General features: G+C 39.1%; 2 protein-coding genes across 4 annotated transcripts; both read left to right on the top strand.

Annotated features, from left to right (window-relative positions):
- The first annotated feature begins 1,408 nt into the window (after positions 1 to 1,408).
- LOC103152254 (kinesin-like protein KIF13A) lies at positions 1,409 to 10,758 on the top strand. Of its 3 annotated transcripts, none has more exons than XM_007572647.2 (12): positions 1,409 to 1,459; positions 1,563 to 1,687; positions 1,994 to 2,170; positions 2,260 to 2,352; positions 2,472 to 2,624; positions 4,028 to 4,096; positions 4,188 to 4,241; positions 4,513 to 4,600; positions 4,684 to 4,835; positions 6,272 to 6,424; positions 7,348 to 8,530; positions 9,340 to 10,758. In XM_007572647.2, exons 1-12 carry the CDS (start codon positions 1,420 to 1,422, stop codon positions 9,510 to 9,512), a joined length of 2,460 nt encoding a protein of 819 aa, XP_007572709.1. In that variant the 5' UTR covers positions 1,409 to 1,419; the 3' UTR covers positions 9,513 to 10,758. The 3 variants fall into 3 exon arrangements, with proteins under 3 accessions (XP_007572709.1, XP_016516483.1, XP_016516484.1); XM_016660997.1 differs by having other exon boundaries at positions 4,028 to 4,105; XM_016660998.1 differs by lacking the exon at positions 6,272 to 6,424 and having other exon boundaries at positions 4,028 to 4,105.
- A 1,230-nt stretch (positions 10,759 to 11,988) lies between these two features.
- LOC103152253 (RNA-binding protein 24-like) lies at positions 11,989 to 20,045 on the top strand. The gene is made up of 4 exons (XM_007572645.2): positions 11,989 to 12,313; positions 13,631 to 13,754; positions 13,906 to 13,960; positions 18,517 to 20,045. The coding sequence occupies exons 1-4, from the start codon at positions 12,146 to 12,148 to the stop codon at positions 18,884 to 18,886; spliced, it is 717 nt and encodes a 238-aa protein (XP_007572707.1). The 5' UTR covers positions 11,989 to 12,145; the 3' UTR covers positions 18,887 to 20,045.
- Positions 20,046 to 20,568: the final 523 nt, after the last annotated feature.

The raw sequence follows: 20,568 nt of genomic DNA, 5'->3' as shown, positions 1-20,568 counted from the left end.
AGTCTCCCCGTCAATATGAGTTTCCCACTAGCTGCGTTTTTACACTGTTTTACGGTCGCATTTTAACGCTATAGTAAATTTAAGCCAACCGGTACAATGGAAAACAGCTGTTAACATTATTTTTTTGCTCACTAATTGTGTCTAAAAAGGTTTTACTTGACACTTCATAAATAATATCCTTTGTTGTTTCAAGGCAGAGTCTCCTCCCGGAAACTTTGAAAGGGGTGAATGGGGACTGACGGTAATCAACGTGGTGACGCACTGAAAATAAGAAATATTACAGAATTTGTTGTGTCAAATTTTGTTGAATTCTTGTGAATCACAAGGTCGCCCATTGAGTGTCATGAGGGTACCGGTGTCCTAGACCCATTGGATAACATTTAGAGGTCTGACAGTGGGCACCTTAGCTGTCAAATTGATATTTGGAAAAGTTGTGATTATACTTTGATCAAATTTCACAGAAGTACAGGTAAAGTTACCATTTTAAAATGTTACTCAAATTAAAGTAAAAAGTACATCATCAACATTTTACTTTAAGTAAAAGTTACCTTTTTGTGAGCAGAATAATTTTTCTCTCATTATTTTCTCAATGGAAAAGAGGAACATTGGCCTCACCATTGAATGAGCACTTGTGTTCACATGGAAGATATTTGTTTTCTTATCTTGTGTTTCTTTACTACGTCCATAAAACATTTCTGGCATTTTTCGCGGTATTATTTTTCTAAATGCATGTTGTCACTGTTGAGCTAAAAGAACACAAAGGCCCGTTTTGCATTTTCAACAACTTGATCATCCCCAAATGTTCTGTAGACTGGTGACACAAAATTTGAACTTTTTTTTAGAGGGAGAGGTCCTTGATGACACATCTGATGAAAAATATCTGCATATCTGCATTGCAGAAAAAGGAACATCAGACAGTGGTGGTAGTGTGGTTGGTTGCTTTGTGCTTCAGTACCTGGGTGACACTTAAAGGACATACTTTATTCTCTTTATCTCATATTGAAATTTGCTTGATCTGAAGCTTTGTGAAATTCTAGTGGACAAATACTTTTTCACTGCACGGTAGAAAAAGCTTTTTTTCTACAGCAGCTATTATTGTCTCTAATATTGTTTGTCTTTCCTTTAAGCTTCACATTTTTTTTCCAACCAGGTGAGTTATTAGGAGCCAATCTTGATTTACAATAAACACAAATATGTTGAGTGGTTTTGAGTAAGAATGGTAGAATTATTATTTTTTTAACTGATTGTATAATGTACGAGTTGTACTTGAATGCACCATGAGGTTTCCTTTCGTGGCCGTAAAATATAGTGTACGAGCGCAGCGGTTGTCATAGCAGGACACAAACTTGCAAGAAAACGCATCTAAACTGGAACTCGATAGGACTCAACACCGGAAATGNTAGGATCCCACCTGCAGGGATGGAGGCTCACATTCCTGTCCTATTTCTGGATTTAAATGGTGAGTGAGGATAAAACCACTTTATTCACAGCTTCCTCCTTGTCTTTCCAAACTCTAAGCTTTTTTTTTTCTTCTTCTTTTTGCTGTTGGTTTTTTCCGCCAGCGGATAATCTGACAGTGAATGAGCAGCTGACGGGACCACACACTGCTGGAGTTAACTCTATCCTGCCCAAAGAGCATGGCAGCCAGTTTTTCTACCTGCCGATCATCAGACACAGCAATGAAGAGGTGAGCAGTGAATATACTGCCCTCTGGTGGCGCAAATACAGAAAAAGGCCTTTGAGTTGGAAGAAAAATGTTTTGTAAACATTTTAATGTGAATTTTATTATTAACAAAAAAAAAAACTGAACCCCAACAAAAACTGTGCAGTTATCTCTGATATATTTACTATGTGAAACTGTCCTAAAAGTACAATCACACTCAGAAACCCAACTCCGTGTTTCTTAACGAGCTGTTAGCCACTCACAGCTTCCTTCTGTGCGATTGTCTCTGGAACTGCATGTATCAAAAACTCGGTTCCTGTGCCCCACCAGGTGCTGGCTGTGTGTTCCTGGGACTCGTCGATCCACGACTCTGTTCACCTCAACCGGGTCACGTCACCCAACGAGCGCATCTACCTGATCATTAAAGCCACCGTGCAGCTCAGCCACCCGGCCTCCATGGAGCTGGTCCTCCGCAAGAGGATTGCTGTCAACATCTACAACAAGCAGGTCAGTACTCTGGGAATGGGTCAGAGGTCGAAAACATGGAGGCTTCCTGTGGTGAGTTGTGTTTTATGCTTCTGGTTTGTTTCACTCAGAGTTTCACTCAGAGTCTCAAGAGGAGGATGTCTCAAAAGAACATGCTTTCCTCCTGCGGTGTCATCTATGAGATTGTTTCCAACATACCAAAGGTACGGCGCTGAGTCATGCTTACAAATACATGAATTTAAAACCATATTGAGGTTCCTCAACATATTACTAAAGGCTCAGAGTTTTATCTTTATCATCATTTTCTCTCCTGTCCCTTCAGGCATCAGAGGAGCCAGAGGAGAGAGAAACCTTAGCCCTCATGGCTGCTCGAGGCGACAGTGAAGAAACTCAGGATGGAGACACATACATAGAGAAATACACCAGAGGGGTTCTGGAAGTGGAGAACATTTTGAGCTTAGAGAGACTAAGACAGGTATGAGACACACTGATTTACTCTCTGACACACACACAGGTGTCACAAATGTAACCTGGTTCAGCTGATTCCGGTAATGTAAACCACAGTTTGGACTGAAGCAGCTGAATGCAGTTTTTGCAGATGACTGAGTTAAAATGTTCCTGTGCATCTCATAGGTACATTTACAAGTGTCAAGATGCACCAAGATTTAAACAGGTTTCAAAACTGTCCCTAAGGTTTAAAGTCATTTTAATGAAATGTCAGGAGTTATTGGTGGTGAAGTGCTTCCCCACCTCCCACTGCACGCTGTGGGCTGAAAGAGTGCTGCCTTTTCCTCTCATACAGAAAGTCATATCTGATTGTTTAGAACTGCATGTAAAATAATTTATTTTTAGTCCCCTTTTTTGTTTAAATGCTGTAATATTTTTACTTAGTTGCTGCTCCATAAGACTCTCATACACTGTTCAAACAGTTCTTGTATGATAGTTTGGAAACACAGTCACAAACAATGATGCTGGATTACTTTGTTAGTAATTCAGCAAAAAATAAAGAAAAAGAAAAAGCTCAAATAGAACTCAATTCTATTTGAATTGTGCCATCTTCAGCATCTTATTTGCTTAAGGTGGTATATTACGAGCTACTTCCAGTGATGGTGGTTCTAGCTCTGTTTTCGTTTCTCTTATGAAAAGACAAGCAGAAGAGATATCTGTTAGACTCATAGAGCCACATTTAGTTGTGTTCGTCAAAGGAAATTACTTAGTCATCGGTTGTTGCAGAAATGTCTTCAAGGCCGGTTCAGATTGACATGTGATCAGTATGAAATATATTGTGCCAGAAAGCTGCTTTTTGTACTCATCTTGGAAATTACCAAAGTCCAAAAGTAAGAAATGGTGAAGTGGTGAACTGACTGGCAGTGTTCTCTTCAGCCTGTCATAGTTCCCCTGAACACTGGAAATAAATTGACAACTTTTTTGCTGGCTGTTTAAATTTGGATGGTCCTTCAATTTCCCAGAAAAGAAGGTTAAAAACTTGACATTTTTTTTAACTCATATATCCTGTCTAAATTGAACCTAAACAAAGATGTTAAAGGTCAGGGCTTGGTTAGCTAATTTAATCTATGACCAGGCTTTAAGCTGTATTTGGATATGAATAGACATCTTTATCTGGTCACCTTTTCACACTTTCTAAATGCAGTGCAAAGTCATCCTTTCAAGAAAACTTTGCTCTGGAGGCTGATTCTCTTTTAAAGTTCAATGTAAATAAACAAACTGCCTTGACCAGTACTTTGCTGCTGCTATTTTTTGCCTGGACATTAACAGCATTAGGCTCTCTATATATAAGTTCATAAAGAGTCAGAAGATCACAGACTGCAGATCTGCCTAGAGCAGCAGAAACAGATCTGTCCTTGTGTTTCTTTGCAGGCTGTGACGGTGAAGGAAGCGCTTGCAGCTAAAGGGAGACATTTGCGAAGGAGCGCAAGCACACCAAATGTACAGCATGTAATTAACACAACCTTTTGCAGCTGAACACATGCAATTTATGGTGTGAGGATAAAGTCACTTTTTTTCCCTTTGTCCCCAGTCTTCGTGCAGTAAAATTGACCTGACTGAGGATGAAGATGGCAGGACTCATCAGGCATGGCTTAACCTCATTTAAAGCACTCATTTTTTATTATTATTGTGCTGGTAAAAGTACATCCAAAAATAAGAAATCTGTATCAGGAGATTTGAAGAGATTATAACAAAGTTATAACTGTTTTTATTTTTTATTGGAAAATGATTACACTTTTGCTGAGACACATTCTTTGATCGATTTGAATGTTTCAAATAATTCTGTGCTAAACCCAAGTGAATAAAATGCCTCATAAACCTCATGATATCTTCTGGGACTGTGTATTGTTGCATAGGAGCTCTGTGATCATGCGGACAGCTCCAATTGCAACCCTCAAGATGTCTCCCTTTGCACCACACCCATTAAAAACAATCAGAACTCAGGTAAAGCAGAACAAAGTCAGCCACGTCAACTGCATTTTGACAACATGCACAAAAACGATCATTTATTTAATATTTCCACACAGGATCGGGTCCAGAGAGTTCCACCTTCTTCAGCGCCAGCCCCTTCAAAGCTCTTTCCCCTCAGCCACCCAAATTCCTCAAGTCTTTGCTTCCTGTCAAAGAGGAGAACAAGGCAAAGAAAGCACTGGAGGCTCGGCCGCTGCTGGGAATGACGGTAAAGAGGGCATGAGTTCAATCTGTTTCTTGTTTCTTTGAGGATTCATGTCTTATATTTTCCTCCTTACGCCATTTGATTCTTCCTCAGCTCCATGTATCATTGTTTTGTCCGTCCTGACTTTTTACATCTCACCTGGCACCCCATTAAAATTCCATTTTAAACTTGTTTTAAAAAAAAAAAAGAAAGAAAGAAAAAGGCGAACGGAAAGAAAAGATCCTCCACATTATTTGGAATATCCCATTGGCCAAAGAATAACTCGAAGCTAAAAATATTCTCTTCAGTTAACAAAAATCCTGCTGCCTGCAGTCTTTTGTGTGATTATGTTTGTAATTATTGAATGTTCCAGTATGTGACTGCTCTGACCAGTTGAAATAACTATGTTTTATTTTGTTTTTATTGGTAAAGTGTCCTAAATTAGGTTTATGTTAAGTTAATTTGATGTAAGCAGTCTTAAAACAGCTGAATGAAAACACTAAACAGCATTACATTGATACATCATTTGTAGCATTTTAAGCTAAGCTAAGAAACTGATCATAATCAGTAGGTCTTCAGGCTTCGCTGAAAGTTTTTCTTTGGACTTTGCCAGGTTATTTACTCTTTTTCCTATATAATAAGTTGTCCACAGATGTAAATATCATAATGAATGCTCTATAGACTAGGTTACAACTCTTTATAGAGCATAAGCACCTGTGCAACATCTGTATCTCATACACATCTTGAGGCAAAGACGTCATATAAAATTTCGATAAACACTCTCAAATTTGCTCAGCAGGTCTAATGAAAAGAATGAGGCACCCAAGACCAAACTTTATTACTGTTGTCAAACTTTCTGGCACACTGTTGACAAGAGAAGTGCATATGACTTCAATTTAAAATCAGTGTGTGTATAAAAATTTAAATCGTTCATAAGTGGCTGGATTAAGTTGAGGAAATACAAATTGTATCTTTTTGTCGCATTTCTTTAAATAAACTACAATTCATTTTACCAAAAGCATCTCTGTTGTTTGGCGTGAAACAACAGAACATCTGCTCATCCTGATGGTTGTTGGGACTTGAGTCCGTCTTAGTTGAGCGTCCTACGAAGGAAACTTCTTTTGTCTGAAAATTGTCAATTGGTTTCACTGAAAATAATTAAAAAAAATTTTTTTTTTAAATCAGCAAAAGTCCAAAGATTAACTTGACAACCTATTGATTAATAATTACAACTTATCATTTTTTGGACGCAAAATACAAGAAATAAATCAGTAACATATTTGCACTATTCTGCATGTTTATTGCAACAAAACGCTCCTGCACCTCTAATTTAGGGCACTTCATGCACTGTTTTTGTGAAATAGTAAACTGCATGGCACTAACTGTGTAACCAGCCCACCCCGCTCCATGCATGCTGTGTGAGTGTGAAGTGTGTGCTGTCGTTCTGACCCATCTTGCAGAGCATGCGCTCACTTGTGGACAGCCCTGCACTGCTCCCCTCTCCCTGCTCCTGGCGCCGACCCAGGGCAGGCAGCGAGGGCCACTGCAAGCCTTCCACCCCCACCTCCGCTGTCACCAGCAGGCAGCTCAGCCGCACACAGTCACTCACTGCTGTAAGTGCTACACCAACATACATATGCGGGCCGTAAACATACAGCTGCACTTTCCTGACACATGCTGGCTCATTAGCTGCTTACGACAGTGGCGTCACACTGTGTTCTTACTTTGATTGACTCAACTTAGAGAGCCTCAGCTGCTCCCTGAGCTGCTGCTGCTACTACACGAGTCATTCTGTGAACTATGAGTCACACAACTCGGCGACATTTTTAGGTGGTTGATCATAAATTTACATTTACAGCTCATGCAGACAGGAGGAGGTTAGAGGTACCAAGATTATCAGATTGTTTTTCTTTTTTGTTGTTGTTGAGAAATCATATTTACAGCTAATATTTTTGTGGCCACCTTTCATGTTACATACATTCTATGATTCAAAATTAAAACCAACATCTGTTTGAGAGAAAAAACAATCATATCTAGTCTTCTCAATTCCATACCTGTGATCAATAATCGTAAATCTAATCAATCGGGTTAATGAAATGTAGGCTCAGGACCTGCTGATAGGCAATTATTTTCAAAAGGTGCTTTTATTCTGACAAACAAGTCTCATTAGAATGGACAAGAGATTAATTCCTGTATTTTTCTATTGGTAACACTGTTTTGTTTTTAAGATTAATTGCACAGGATATATGTCAGATTAAAGGTAAAAACTAATCACAATCACAGTGTAATAGTGGGATTGTCACTATTTTTGCCATCCCAAAAAAAACTAGTATAGGAGATCAAAACACCAATCTTCAGGTTGAACACATGACATCACTTGTTCTTGCATGACAGAATCCATAAATCATGTTTCCGTTTCATCATCACTGACTATTTTCATGGCCTTCATCCTCTTTGTAACTCTGAGTGATTACATAGATCACAGTACTACATAAGCTAAGTTCCACTTTTGTCTTACTGCCTCTGTTTTGATCAGCACGACTCTGAGGACGAGGACGCGGATGTCTCTCTGAATCTAAATCGGGGCCCACTGGACCAAAGCACCTACCAGAGTTACATCCCAGAGGACTTTGCAAACTTTGAGATATACAACGCCACTCTGGAGAGCCAGGACGGGTTTCGCTCTGACTCGAAGGGAAGCCGGTGTGGAGGTGGGAGCGGTGACAGGGACGTGTCCCGAAGCCCCACGGCCAGCAGCTGCACCAGCGGCTACTTTTCCCACAGTGAATCCAATGCCACTCTGTCCGACGTGCCTTTCAGCACCAGTGAAAGCTCCGACCACCTGAGCTGTCCCTCCAGAGAGTCCCACGACCCTGCTGGGCGAAGCTCTGCACAGACCAAAAGTGTTGCAGCAGGGGGCAACGTGGAGCAGCCTCCTTCAGCGTGTGGTGCTTGTGAACAGCTCATCCATCCACCCTCTTCACCTGTCAGTATTCCTAACTGCACAAGTAAGCAGCACAGTGTCCCACTGCCTCATAATTGTATCCTCAGCACCAGCCAGGAGTTCACTGACTTTAAAGGGGCTGATGACAGTGTTGGAGAAGGGGATTTGGCTCATTTTACTGAGAAATGGGGACAGGATGGTTTGGAAATTTCTACAAGCCACCCGAAGGAACCAGAACATGTAAAGACTCACGACAATGACAATCAGCTCTCGTCTGACACTGACAATGTAATATTCAGGTGTCCTAACGTCGCAAACCCTGCCAGCATAGCTGTGTCTAGCGCCAACACGAAAGTACCGAGCACTTCGTTAAACGCCCCAATCACTGCACCCGATAGAGGCCTGACCCTGACCTCATCCTCCAAAGATCCCTCTATATCACTCTCACCTCCAGCATCAGCGTCTGAAATCAAACCTTTACCAACAGCGCGATCCTCTGGCCCAGCTCAAAGAGCGGGAGGAGAGCCTCCAATCCAGGAACCAGCGCAGGGAGATCTGCCTCACGGGAGCCCCTGCCCCAGTCCGAACCCCAGCAGCGCAGAGCCCTCCGGAGACTCCAGCGGGGATGAGAGCACCCCTGTAGCTCAGCTTCCTGACTGGATGGCACCTGGGGAGCAGGTGTGGGTAGGGAAGAGAAGAGGAACAGTCTATTATGTAGGAGGTGTGGAGTTCGCAAAGGGGATCTGGATTGGTGTCAAGCTGGATGTGGCAATGGGTAAGTAACATGCTTGCGTTCACGGAGCAAAATTAATTTTCTAACATTACCGGTTTACATGTGGTTCTTATTTTGTTTATTTTTTTGTTGAAACTGCATGGCCCAACTAAAGGCACACTTTTAGTTTTCAAAGGGAGAAGAGAGAAATGTACTGGCTCACCAACAGTGGCAGTACATTTCTCGGCCGATTATGATCGGTGTCCGATCGATCGCCACACCTCTATTAAGTACACATCATTCTGACTCTACAACACTTTTTTATTAAAAACATTTTTGTAATTTTTTTTTTTTTTTTCCAAAGCGAAAATAACCAATAGAAAAAGTTACAATGAAAGTTGCTATTCATGTTGTGGTAAACTATGTATTCAGTATTTAAGAAAGCATTTTTTTTATATTCATTACTAATATACAGCGCTGGAGAAAAAAAAAATGAAGAGGCCACTGCATTGAACCCCATTGAAAACCTCGTGGTTATTCCAGCAAATACTGATTTGCTGAACTATGAAGTATTGTTGTTTCTAAATGAACATGAACTTGTTTTCTTTGTATTATGTGGGGTCTGAAAGCACTGCATCTTTTTTGTTATTTTTTTCTCATTTTCTGCAAAAAAATACCACATTTCTGCTTTGATTTTCAGAGACACGTTGTCAGTAGTTCATAGAATACAAGAACAATGTTCATTTTACTCAGACATATAAATATAAAAAGTAAAATCAGAGAAACTGATAATTATAAGTGATCTCAAATTTGTTTCCATAGCTGCATTAACTCTTTCCTTAATACTAGTAAGCACTTATATTCTTCTCTAGGTAAGCACAACGGGACTGTCCAAGGCAGAGTGTACTTCCGCTGTCCCCCAGGCCACGGTGTGTTTGTCAAACCATCTCGGCTCACCAGAGGGCCTCCCTCCATGGAAACAGAACCCCAGACTTTCATCAAACAGGACCCAAAGAAGAACTTGCTCTCTGAGGGATGTGAATGACCCAGGAGTGACTCCTCTCCTTCACGTCCCGAGTCTGACCCCGACGGCTAACTTCTGACCACTGATGTGCTGTTTGTGTGGATGCTTTGCTCAAAGGCATATCTTACCTGTGCATTTAATGAAGTATTTTTTGTAGTTGCTGTTCACTGAAAAAACAAACAAAATCACTATGCACATATCTGAGTTTTCTATATGCTCATATTTTTATAGAGGACTCGACTTTTATCTGGGAATATTATCCGCCTAAGTTTTCTTACATTGCTTCTGAAGAATATATGTAATATTTTTGTATTACAGAACGCGACCCTCTCTGAGGCTCATCATGAAGTGATCTGGGATTCGAAGATTAAGAATGTACTACTGTTCATAAACTTTTGATATTTACGTCAATATGTTACGTCAGGGCTAACCAAAGAACTACGGTTCCATATCTGCTGTTACAAGTGTTATGTTGTATTTTTTTTTTCCTATTGTATCTACACATGGACACCCTCACTATAAATCGACATGTCCTCGTAAAGCTTAGTGCCATATCTGTAGGAGCAATGCCACGTAAAGTTGAAACAGGAGAAATCTGCCAAACCTGGGAGCAGCTTTCAGCGTTCGCTGGCAGGAATTACCCTGTTGATGTACTGTAACACTGTGGAGGAAATAAATCCCGTTCGGCTTGAGACTGAATGAGAAAAGGTTGCACTGGAAAGGATTCTTGGGAAGCTCTCCGACTGTCTTCCATACAGGACAGATTAAACGTTCGTAACCCTGACGACTGTGAGTGATTGCTCAGAAGCCTGGATATACAAATATATGCCTTATTGTGTTATTTGCAAAGACACCCCCTGTATAATTAGCTATAAATCATATCAAAAGAGTATGGACCTTATGTGAAATGCAGAATACGATCCTTCCTGTCATGGTGGATTGGATGAATATTTAGAAACAACAGATTTATTAAGGTAAGAAGATTACTTTTCCTCTAAAGTTTTTTTTTTTTAATGAAAGTTATAACCTGTCCAGAAAAATAATCAAGCTGCAATTTCACTTAAACATAACAAACCCAAGACCTTACTTTAAAGAAGAGAACAAAGCTGCTCTCCCTAATAAGGAGTTGTTAATGTAAATGTATTTGAACATAGTATTTACACTATTGTATTGTACAGAATTGTATTTATAATGTATCTTGTTGGTACACAGTGTTCTAGAATAGAACATTTACAATCAGTTTTTGTGTGTTGTCTTCATTTAAAAAGAAGAAAAGAAAAAAAGCATCGCTGTTTGAGCATAATGCTTCATTATGTGTGGTTTCAGACATTCAGGACACAGCCATCAATTAGAGGTGGAACAAATTTTGCATTTTAAGACCTTATTCCCTGTGCCGTTATTTGCGTGATAGACGTTATGCCAGTCAGACTGCTTTTTATGTTGCTGTTTTTTTAATAAAAGATGTCAAATTTGTTCCTCCATCCACCATCCATCCGGCTGCTCAGTCATCAGTCTGTCCGCCTGTATGTTGTCCATCCATCACCCAGTCTGTTATCTCATTTGTCTCTCTGTCTGTGATCTCTATAAAGAAATGAATAGGACTTTTGACGTATTGAAATATTTTGGTCTGCAGTTGTCATTTTTGCCCTCGGTCAACCTAAAAACATTTTTAGAGCCACAAAAGCAACACGGCGCTTCAAGACAATATAGCTTGTATTTGTACTATCTATGCATCCATCCATCCATTTTCTGAACACCCTTGTCCCTCAGTGGGGTCGGGAGGGGTGCTGGTGCCTTTCTCCAGCTAACGTTCCGGGCGAGAGGCAGGGTACACCCTGGACAGGTCGCCAGTCTGTCGCAGTGTACTATCTATATGTCATTTTTTTCACATTTATTTGTTTTAAGGCCTAATACATTTTCTTAAATTCAAATTTAGCATTACATTACTTAAAATAATTCAAAAGCACGTATATTCTGGAACATATTGATAAAAATGATAAGAAAGCATATTCCTTACACTATTACTCTTCTTTTTTGGGAATGTTAATTAAAAATCACTACTGAAAAACTGCTAAGGTTAGTATTTTACAATTATCGATGTATTTTCGAACATTGCTCTATTCGCTAGCATTTTTGGACTAAAAGCTACAGTAGTGGGTCACATGCAGACCCCTGATTTAGGGGAATGTATGTTTACAGCAGTGCATCCATAATTTTAAACAGAGTAAATTGTAGCATTTCCAATAATAATAATAATAACAATCTAAGCTGAACAGATTTACACTTATACACCGAGATGCAAAGTTTGAAAAACTCTATCAGAGTGAAAAAAAACAAAAACTCCTTGTCGATGTTTAAAGCGTTCCAGGCCTCTGGCCTCCATTGAGTGTCCTTGCCACTGTTGCAGCAGCTGTGCGACAGTAGGCAGCCTGAACTCTGAGTGGTGGTCTGCAGATGTGGGTGGAGTTAAGTTTCTGTGTCACACGAGCTGACAACTGGGAGAGCTTCACAACAAACTAACAGGTGTCCTCCTCCTGCTTCAGGTCCTCTGCCAGTCCGTCACACCACCTCACCGACCAGCCACACGCGTTTCCTTCCCGTTTAGTTTAACCCCAAAAGAAAAACTCCGACCGGGACAATTTAATCCACAAATCATGCACTCGGCACAGAAAGACACTACCTTCACCAAGATCTTCGTGGGAGGCCTTCCTTATCACACCACTGACTCCAGCCTGAGAAAGTATTTTGAAGTGTTTGGAGACATCGAGGAGGCTGTTGTTATCACCGATCGGCAGACGGGGAAATCCAGAGGTTATGGATTTGTAAGTACAAACCTGCTGATGTAACTGAAACAGCTTTTCTAGCCTGGAGGCACATTTTGAATTTGCCATATGATTAGGAATCGTTCGTGGCAAATTCAATACTTGTTGTCTGCTTGGCTTCTTTTCTAATTATTTATTTATTTTTTTGGTACACAACAGAAAATAAAACTGCCCAGCCTATACCAGAACTCCTTAAAAACTAAATGAAACAAAAATAAGAAATCGGTAACTGCAGTAAACAATTTCTTGCCAATAGTTTTTGAGTTGGATTATGATACGGCTTATTGTTAAATTAAATGTGTGTTGAGTTTTTAGAAAAGTATTAGTTTTATGCATTATATATATATATATATAACTTTATTGATTTCCATGTCCAAAATCGAGAAATTTCTAAGCTTAAAAAAGGGTGAAAATAAAATGAGAGCGCAAAGAAGCCGAGAAAGAACGAAAGGTTGCTTAAGGGTGATGACGTCACGTTTGGACTGGAACGTCAAACTCAGTCCATGTCTACCCCATGTCTAAAAAAGTAGCAAAAGCAAGGTTCTCCGTTTTTAAGTTCAAATAGTCAGTAATTATTTGGTTCTTTGTCCAGCGAGGAGGACCCAGAGGAATTGTAGTTAGCGTGGATACCTAACAAACCAGTACTCTATGGAGGTGGAGTAAAGGTAATCTGTTGGGAGACCACTCTGCCTGTTACTCAATACAGTGATGAAGAACAGTACAAAAACTGCAAATAAAAACAAAAATCTGTTAGTATTCAAATAAGATTGTAATTTCTGCACCTGTTCTGACCAGCATTATTACATCTGGACATGCCTGTAGTGATGTGTATTGGCATGCATTAGCACATTCTTCTTTGTGGTTTTTTAAAGGAGCGTATGTATGTAGCTCTCTCTATTTTTCATGAGGATCTCTGTCACCCAACTCAACACTATAGTTAGCTTTCTTACAAATACCTATTTTTCGCTAAAACTTCACCTCAAGCTAAATATGCTAAGTTAAGATCATGATACACAATCAGACAGCATCTGCAGATAAACAGATGCACCAGTAAATCTAAGTGATTACATACATTGTGTGTAAACTGACATATGAAGTAAAAACTTCTGTAAAAATAATTTATTTTCTCAGTACAATAGTTGCACTAGTTAGCTACAATAGGTTTTTTTATTTTTTATTTTTTTGGTCAAAAAGTGCTTTTAAAATTACTTATCTGCTTTGAAAACTGTGGAAAGTCAAAAATGACGTACTGATGTTGGGTACTTTTACAAATTTATGTTCGCTGACTCTAAAATATGAACATGTGTAATGTTAAAGGTGACCATGGCAGACCGGGCCTCAGCTGACCGAGCATGCAAGGATCCCAATCCCATTATAGATGGAAGAAAAGCCAATGTGAACCTGGCCTATCTGGGGGCCAAACCCAGGGTCATCCAACCAGGTGAGTAGTATAAATACACCAGCCCTTGTTGTGGCAGTAATGCAGATGTTTGTAATGGTTGCAAACATTAAGCAATTCAATTTTTGTTTTGTACTTTTGTTTCCTTTGAAATTTCAACTCGGAGTGTGACAGTTCTCTATCTTAATTCTAGGTTTTGCATTTGGTGTGCCTCAGATCCATCCAGCGTTTATCCAGAGACCATATGGGTATGTTTAGCAATAAAACTTCAGTTTGCTTTACAAAATCTGTCTGTATAAAAATGGAAAAAAAAAATGTAAAGGTCAAATATCTATTTTAAACATACATTTATTGTTGCCTCCACCTTTTTTTCCCCCCCACATGAATGAGGACATGTGAGTGTCTATGTGTGCTCCACTGCTTGAGGGTTGACTGTGAAGGAAGTGCGCATATGTCCCAGAGCCACTGCAGGACTTGACTCCATGTTGTCTTGTCTCTCTCTGATCTGACAGGGTCGGTAACGGTTAAAATAGCTGATGGGGGGACATGATGATTTGAAGGAATAGCTGAGTCTGCATTGGGCAGAGCGCTAAAGTGTTACCTGTATACTGTGACATACACAAACGAAGCGCAATGGTGACTAGATGCATGGAAAGTATTTTGGTTGTTGTTGGTTTTTATTTATTTATTTTTTTTTCTCCAGTTTTCTTATAGAACATAGATTGGTGTGTGCCTTGTGTTCAGTATGATGTGGTGTTCAGCTTAACTGTGTGCCTATTTCTACTTGCAGTGGTGGGGAAGAGGGCGGTGCAGAGGGGGGCAGATTTGATCAGATTTTACAGGAAATTATAACTCTGCTGAGGAGTGTTGATTCTTTTTTTTCCCCACCCCTTTTAATTGGTCGTGCTCTAGCCTGTTTCTTTGATTTTTGTTTTTATTTCTTTCTCGGTTTCTAGTTAACACAACATGTTTTGTTGTGCAAGGGGCGGGCCGACAACCACTCACAGTGTGTTCATTTAAATTTCTCATCCCCTGCAACAAAACAAACACTGGCTTGCATGTGGGAGTTGATTTTCTGTTTACCTTACCCCATGATGCTGTGTTTTTATTTCATTAACCTAATGCATTAATTTGTAGATTAAATCAACAAGCAGGCCATGCTTAACTTCTTTTCCCTTTTGCTGTATATTTTCAGAAATATGACAAATCAAAAATGTCATTTAACTGCAGATTAAACACACACACACAGAGAAAAAAAATTTGGTGAAGCCTTCAATTAACGCTTTTGGCAATTTAGATGACTTTATATTAAGTATGGGACAGTAGTAAGTGTCAAGGTTTTATAAAGTTACATTTTCAAAACTACAAATGTTTTCTGTCATGCTATTTCTACTGTTTAAAAGTTCTTTTAATGCGATGAAAGTGTTCACTCCCCCAGCTAATCCTGCACACTGCCACTGAGCAGACCGAAAGGAAGTTCATACATTTTCCACTTGCTTACAAATAAGACAAATTCCTTTCTTGGAACTACTATTACTGTCACTGATGTAACATGTATTCATAACTCTGCTATAAATCACAGAAAAGTCCCAAAAGCCACAATGTAAGAGCCCTGAGCCTCAGCATTCTTGTTATCAAAATATGGTATGAAATAAGTGATATGACTAAATTTATTTTCTGGCCTGTATTTTGCATTTAGCCTCTGTATTTTTGACATATTTCACTGCCTTAGCAAAGCAAAGACTTAAATAACAACATTTAACAACATAAAACTTTTTTTTTCATTTTGTGAAGATGTTTTTAGTTGTTGTTTTAATTTACAGTTGTTTTTCATTTCAGTCAGTCCTTACTTTTATCATCTATTGTCCATTTGCTTCAGACTGAAAAAAAAAACAAACCCCATTATACAGAAATGTTTCGACATGTGAAACCTGTGGAAATACCAGTTTTTCAAATGGCAGCTAAATTAATCTATATAACAATAACAAGAAAGTTACCTGTAATCATTTAAAGAGTTAAACTGCATTTTTTTTAAAAGCAATCAAGGACATCTAAGCACCAGGCTGCAGGCTGGCTACCACTGCAGATTGTCTTACTATTTAAGAAATAGTTTGTGGAACTCAACAAAGAACCACAGAGGTATAATTTTTCTTGTACCATAAGCAGGTTTACATGGAAACTAATATGAAAATAAATGCTATAAATTATAGTCCTATGTTTAATATTTTTTAGTTTATGAGCAGCAGGAATTTCATTACTTTTTTTTTTTTTTTTTTAAAGAAAATCAGTTGGATCATCTGTTATTACATCCAGTTTATTATACTACACTAAGGAAAGCTCATACTACTCCAGGCCTACTTTTTGATTTGATTATACAATAAAAGAAAAAGTCTGAATTGGGCCTTTGGTTGGAGACGAAGATCTTAGCCACACAGTTAGACAGCAGCTGTTTGCCACAGTGATCTGCACGGCGTCTCAAATTCTCTTGGAAAATAGGAGTCAGTCAGCGGTACTGTTAATAATGTATGGCACAGACGGGGCCGCTCAGCTTCGGGACAACAGGTGGACCGAGCCATGTGCCCATGAAGGCTTCGGGTTATGTGCAGGGGATTACCCATGTGTCCTGCTGATTTACAAAGCACCTTTATTTAGCTCCCAACTTGTAGGACGATGAAATGTTCCTCTGCTTTCGAAAAGCATAGTCATTAAACTTTCCTCTTTGAAGGTGTCGTATTGCAGGAAAAGTTTTGTCACAAGGAATCAACACAGTTTTGTTTGTTAGTTTTAATGTCTTTCAATTGAAAATGACTAAAGCAACTGTCCTACGCTCACCCAAAAGAATAATATAACAGAGTCCTAATTATTTAAATTAGCCAGCACTCCTTGACTGTGATGATTAAAAATTAAGCAATGTAAATGAAACCGTAGAGCAGTTGACCAGCACTCTGCCATGTGCACTGGAGGATAAGATCAGCTTGTCCTTTTGAGATGACAAGGGGAGCAAAAATAGCACGCATCCAGCCTCTCTTGTCAGTCAAATTGGGTATGTTTGTGTGTGGGGGGTGTATGTCTCTAAAAAAAGGGGAGGGGGCCACTTATGTGCGAACAGATATGTTTCACACCTGTTCCTCTGTATATTTACTGAGGGTGACTTCAGCACAAGTTTGAACTGGGGAAAAGTTTACCCAGATACAAAGATTTCTTTTTGTCCTCTTATATTGTGCTTTGCTAAGGTGTTCAGGTTCTTGTAACCATTTTTTATTACATTTCTATTTTACTTTGAAACACAAAGTACTTTTGTGTGATGGGCCACCAAAAATGTGTGCAGGATTGTGAAGTGTAACAAAAGTATATATATTTTAAAAAGAACAGTTTTTAAAATTTGGTGTGTTTGTGCTTAGCCTCCTTGACTCTAATGTCTCTAAATCCAGTGACCAAGACCAAAGACAAATTTACCTTTGAAAGAGAAGAAAGACATTGATGAGCGAAAGCCATGAGTTTAAAGTTCCTACAAGTCATGTTGGGATACAGCAAACATATTCAAGGCAGAGAGCTCTCATCAAATTAAATCAAAACTGATGACTGCATACAAAAGGCAGTTAGTGTGGTGCTACACAGCAGGCTAATCGTACCATCTCTACAGTGAAACATGGTGGGGACAGCATCATGGTGTGGGGATCCAGGAGGGACATGACAACTGGTCAGCTAAATACATGGCAATCCTGAAAGAACCTTTTAGAGCAAAAGACGTGGACTGATTCACCTGGAAGCAGGACAAAAACCCAGAACAGATCTGGAGCTGTAATGGAACAGCTTGGATGACAAACATGATGTTTCAGCCAAAGTTCAGATCTAAACCCAATTGAGAAACTATGGCAATACTTGAACATTGATGTTCACAGATGTTCTGGGCCTAATCTGACTGATTTTGAGAATATCAGATTTTATCCTGTAGTTCCGTAGCTATTAGAGACATTGCATTGAAAGGAGATTTGAATTAAGGGGTTAAGTATAAAATGAACTCCACAGTCATGAGATGTATGGTTTTCTTTGCACTTCACAATTATGCACTACTTTGTGTTGTTCTATCACATAGAATCCCAGTAAAATACAGAAAGGTTTGTAGTTGTATGATGACAAAACATGGAAAAAAAATTAAAGGATATAAATACTTCTGCTAGGCTCTGGATCTCCATGTATTGCTCTTCAGATGGAATATGCTGCTAGAACTCAATTATTTCTTTATTATTGTCAGTTATTATTTTTTTTTTTTTAACTGTGTTCAGTCATTTTGGACAGAGATATGTTTGTGTTTTAGGATGTATTAACATGTGTGGCATGCCAGTATGTGTGGTGTTGTGCCAGACTGTGGACAGAGGGAATAATGTCCACTTCTTGTGCTGGGATGTTGTGGTGTTTTTGTGACAAACTCGCATTTTGTCAAATATGTTTTTGTTGTTTTTTCTTCTGTGGTGCAGAGCTTGGCTGTGCCTTCTTTTAATGCCTCACTGTGTTTCAGATTCAGGTGCTTTTTTTTTTTTTATCAGAATTAAAAGCTGCACCCGTGTTCCTTTTGGTTTTTGCTGCTTTTTTTTAACTTTTCATTTCTAGTTAGGGTTGTTGTTTTTTTTTTTTGTTGTTGTTAATGAATGGATTTGCTGTGCCTTGAGTACTGGGGTTGATATATTTGGCACCTGCTTCTCAGTTTTCCAGATTGTTTTTTTTTTTTGTTTCTTTGTTTCAGCGTCGGAAAGATAACATGCCGCTACTCTTCTCTGAACCTGTGAATGTTTCTGTCCAACAGGATCCCGGCCCACTACGTCTACCCTCAGGCTTTTGTCCAGCCCAGTGTCGTGATCCCTCATGTACAACCCTCTGCTGCTACAGCAACAGCCGCTGCTGCTGCTGCAACTTCCCCTTACCTTGACTATACTGGGGCAGCTTATGCCCAGTACTCTGCTGCTGCCACCGCTGCCGCCGCCGCTGCAGCTGCTGCTTACGATCAGTACCCCTACGCGGCCTCGCCGGCACCTACGAGCTACATGACCACAGCCGGGTATGGATACACCGTCCAACAGCCGCTCGCTACTGCTGCAACACCTGGAGCTGCCGCGGCCGCTGCCGCCTTTAGCCAGTACCAGCCACAGCAGCTTCAGACAGATCGCATGCAGTAAACTCACAGAGACCACCTTCATGCCAGGGAAGAGGGGAGATTCGCTCCTTCAGCGAAGACATTAAAGTTACGAGATTTAGTTTTTTCAACTTTATACCAAAGAGCCTGAAGAAAACATGGAGATACATGAAGAATAACTGTGTATTTTATTCAAGTGAGATCAGTATTGGATGTATATGAATATTTAATATTTATTCAGCATTAAAACATTTCATGTTAAACAAAATTTGCTTGATCTTACGTGAGCTGCCGCTGAGTTGTATGTGTGCAGCGCAGCATCTTTTATATGGAACGCCCAAGTGCATATTATATCTTATGATCAGGTTTTTTCTTCTACAATTTGGAAACAAAAACACTTTCGGATGCGTGAGAACAGTGGGTTATATCGTCATCCACTTCAGTATTTAATAGCATCGGACCATTATTTTTGTTTGGAAGGGCAGCGTACCTTAAGTCAGAAGTCTTTTGTTAGGACTAATTTTTAAGCAGCATTTAGAGTGAAATAGAGTAGTTTCACTTCAGTGGTTTGCTTTACAATGTATGTCTTGATGGCACATGTGAAACATGACAACTGTAGCAGGTAAAAGCACTCACCTTCACCTCTCTTTGCTTAAGCAAATGAGAAGGAGAAACTGCTGAATGTGAATCTTGTATTTTGATAAAAATGTTTTCACTGTGTGCCTTTTTAAATTATGCTATTTATGTATTTATTCAGGAGCCTTGGAGCAATAAACGCTTTATTTAACACATGTAAGTAAAAGGCCTGCTGTTGAACATGCCCACGTGTCCTGCTGCATTTCTCATGATCAATAGCATGTAATGACTGAGTTATCTTGGTCTGACTGAACTCTGCTCTGTACAGTGAATAAGTGTGTGAACGGTAACTATAAATTTAAAGCTTTTTTTTCTGTTGTTTTTTTTTTCTAGTTCTAATTTTTTTTCTAAAGTTTGAAACTCTTAAATGTATCTTTTTATACTTGACCTGTTTGACAAGGACAGCGCTTGAACCGCATGAACTGTTAACTTGTTCAAATGTGCTGTGCTTTATGTCTTTTGACATCAAAATTTTTCAAATGCAGGTACATGAGCTGTTTATCTTGTAATGCATGGTTCTAAATAATGTAATATGGGAAATAAATAGACATTTTCTTCAAATTAAATGTTTGATTATACTCTGTTTAACACTGTGCAGCTAATAAGGCAATCATAAATAACAGCAAACATTTTTAATAAAACTGTTATTATGAACAGAAAAAATACATTTAAGCCCCTGATTAAAAATAATTTAAAAAAAAAAGTCTGAATGGTCACAATAAAAGAAGAACACCTTTCAGTTCCAAATTGTAATTGTTTAAAAATGAGGCTGCAGCACTGCCACACATCTAACACCGTCCCTTTTTATTATATTTTCTTCACATTTATCCACCTAATTCCTCTTCATTGCTCATGTCTCACACTTATCTTTCTCCTCCCTTTTGGCCACATTCACTCTTATTCATGCACTCATATTGCTCATTCCTCTTTATCTCATACTGTAATTCCAATCATCTTCTTCGTCATGACTCTCCTTGTCTTCCATTCTCATATAAAGTTATATCTTGTTAAATAAAGTTAATCAAAACCTATGGCTTCACATTCTAATCAGCTAATTAACTCAAAATACCTGCAAATTACTGAAAAGCA

The sequence above is a fragment of the Poecilia formosa genome, unplaced genomic scaffold (genome assembly GCF_000485575.1).
Source record: "Poecilia formosa unplaced genomic scaffold, Poecilia_formosa-5.1.2 Scaffold306, whole genome shotgun sequence".
NCBI classification, from domain to species: domain Eukaryota; kingdom Metazoa; phylum Chordata; class Actinopteri; order Cyprinodontiformes; family Poeciliidae; genus Poecilia; species Poecilia formosa.
This window is presented reverse-complemented; position numbering and strand designations above follow the sequence as displayed.

Excerpts from the sequence above, each read along its gene's own strand:
- LOC103152254 (XM_016660997.1), top strand. The coding sequence starts at position 1,420 with ATGGAGGCTCACATTCCTGTCCTATTTCTGGATTTAAATG. Across the intron at positions 4,836-6,271 it reads GGCCGCTGCTGGGAATGACG|AGCATGCGCTCACTTGTGGA; the intron begins GTAAAGAGGGCA and ends CCCATCTTGCAG. Across the intron at positions 8,531-9,339 it reads CAAGCTGGATGTGGCAATGG|GTAAGCACAACGGGACTGTC; the intron begins GTAAGTAACATG and ends ATTCTTCTCTAG.
- LOC103152253 (XM_007572645.2), top strand. The coding sequence starts at position 12,146 with ATGCACTCGGCACAGAAAGACACTACCTTCACCAAGATCTTCGTGGGA. Across the intron at positions 13,755-13,905 it reads ACCCAGGGTCATCCAACCAG|GTTTTGCATTTGGTGTGCCT; the intron begins GTGAGTAGTATA and ends TCTTAATTCTAG. Across the intron at positions 13,961-18,516 it reads TTTATCCAGAGACCATATGG|GATCCCGGCCCACTACGTCT; the intron begins GTATGTTTAGCA and ends TCTGTCCAACAG.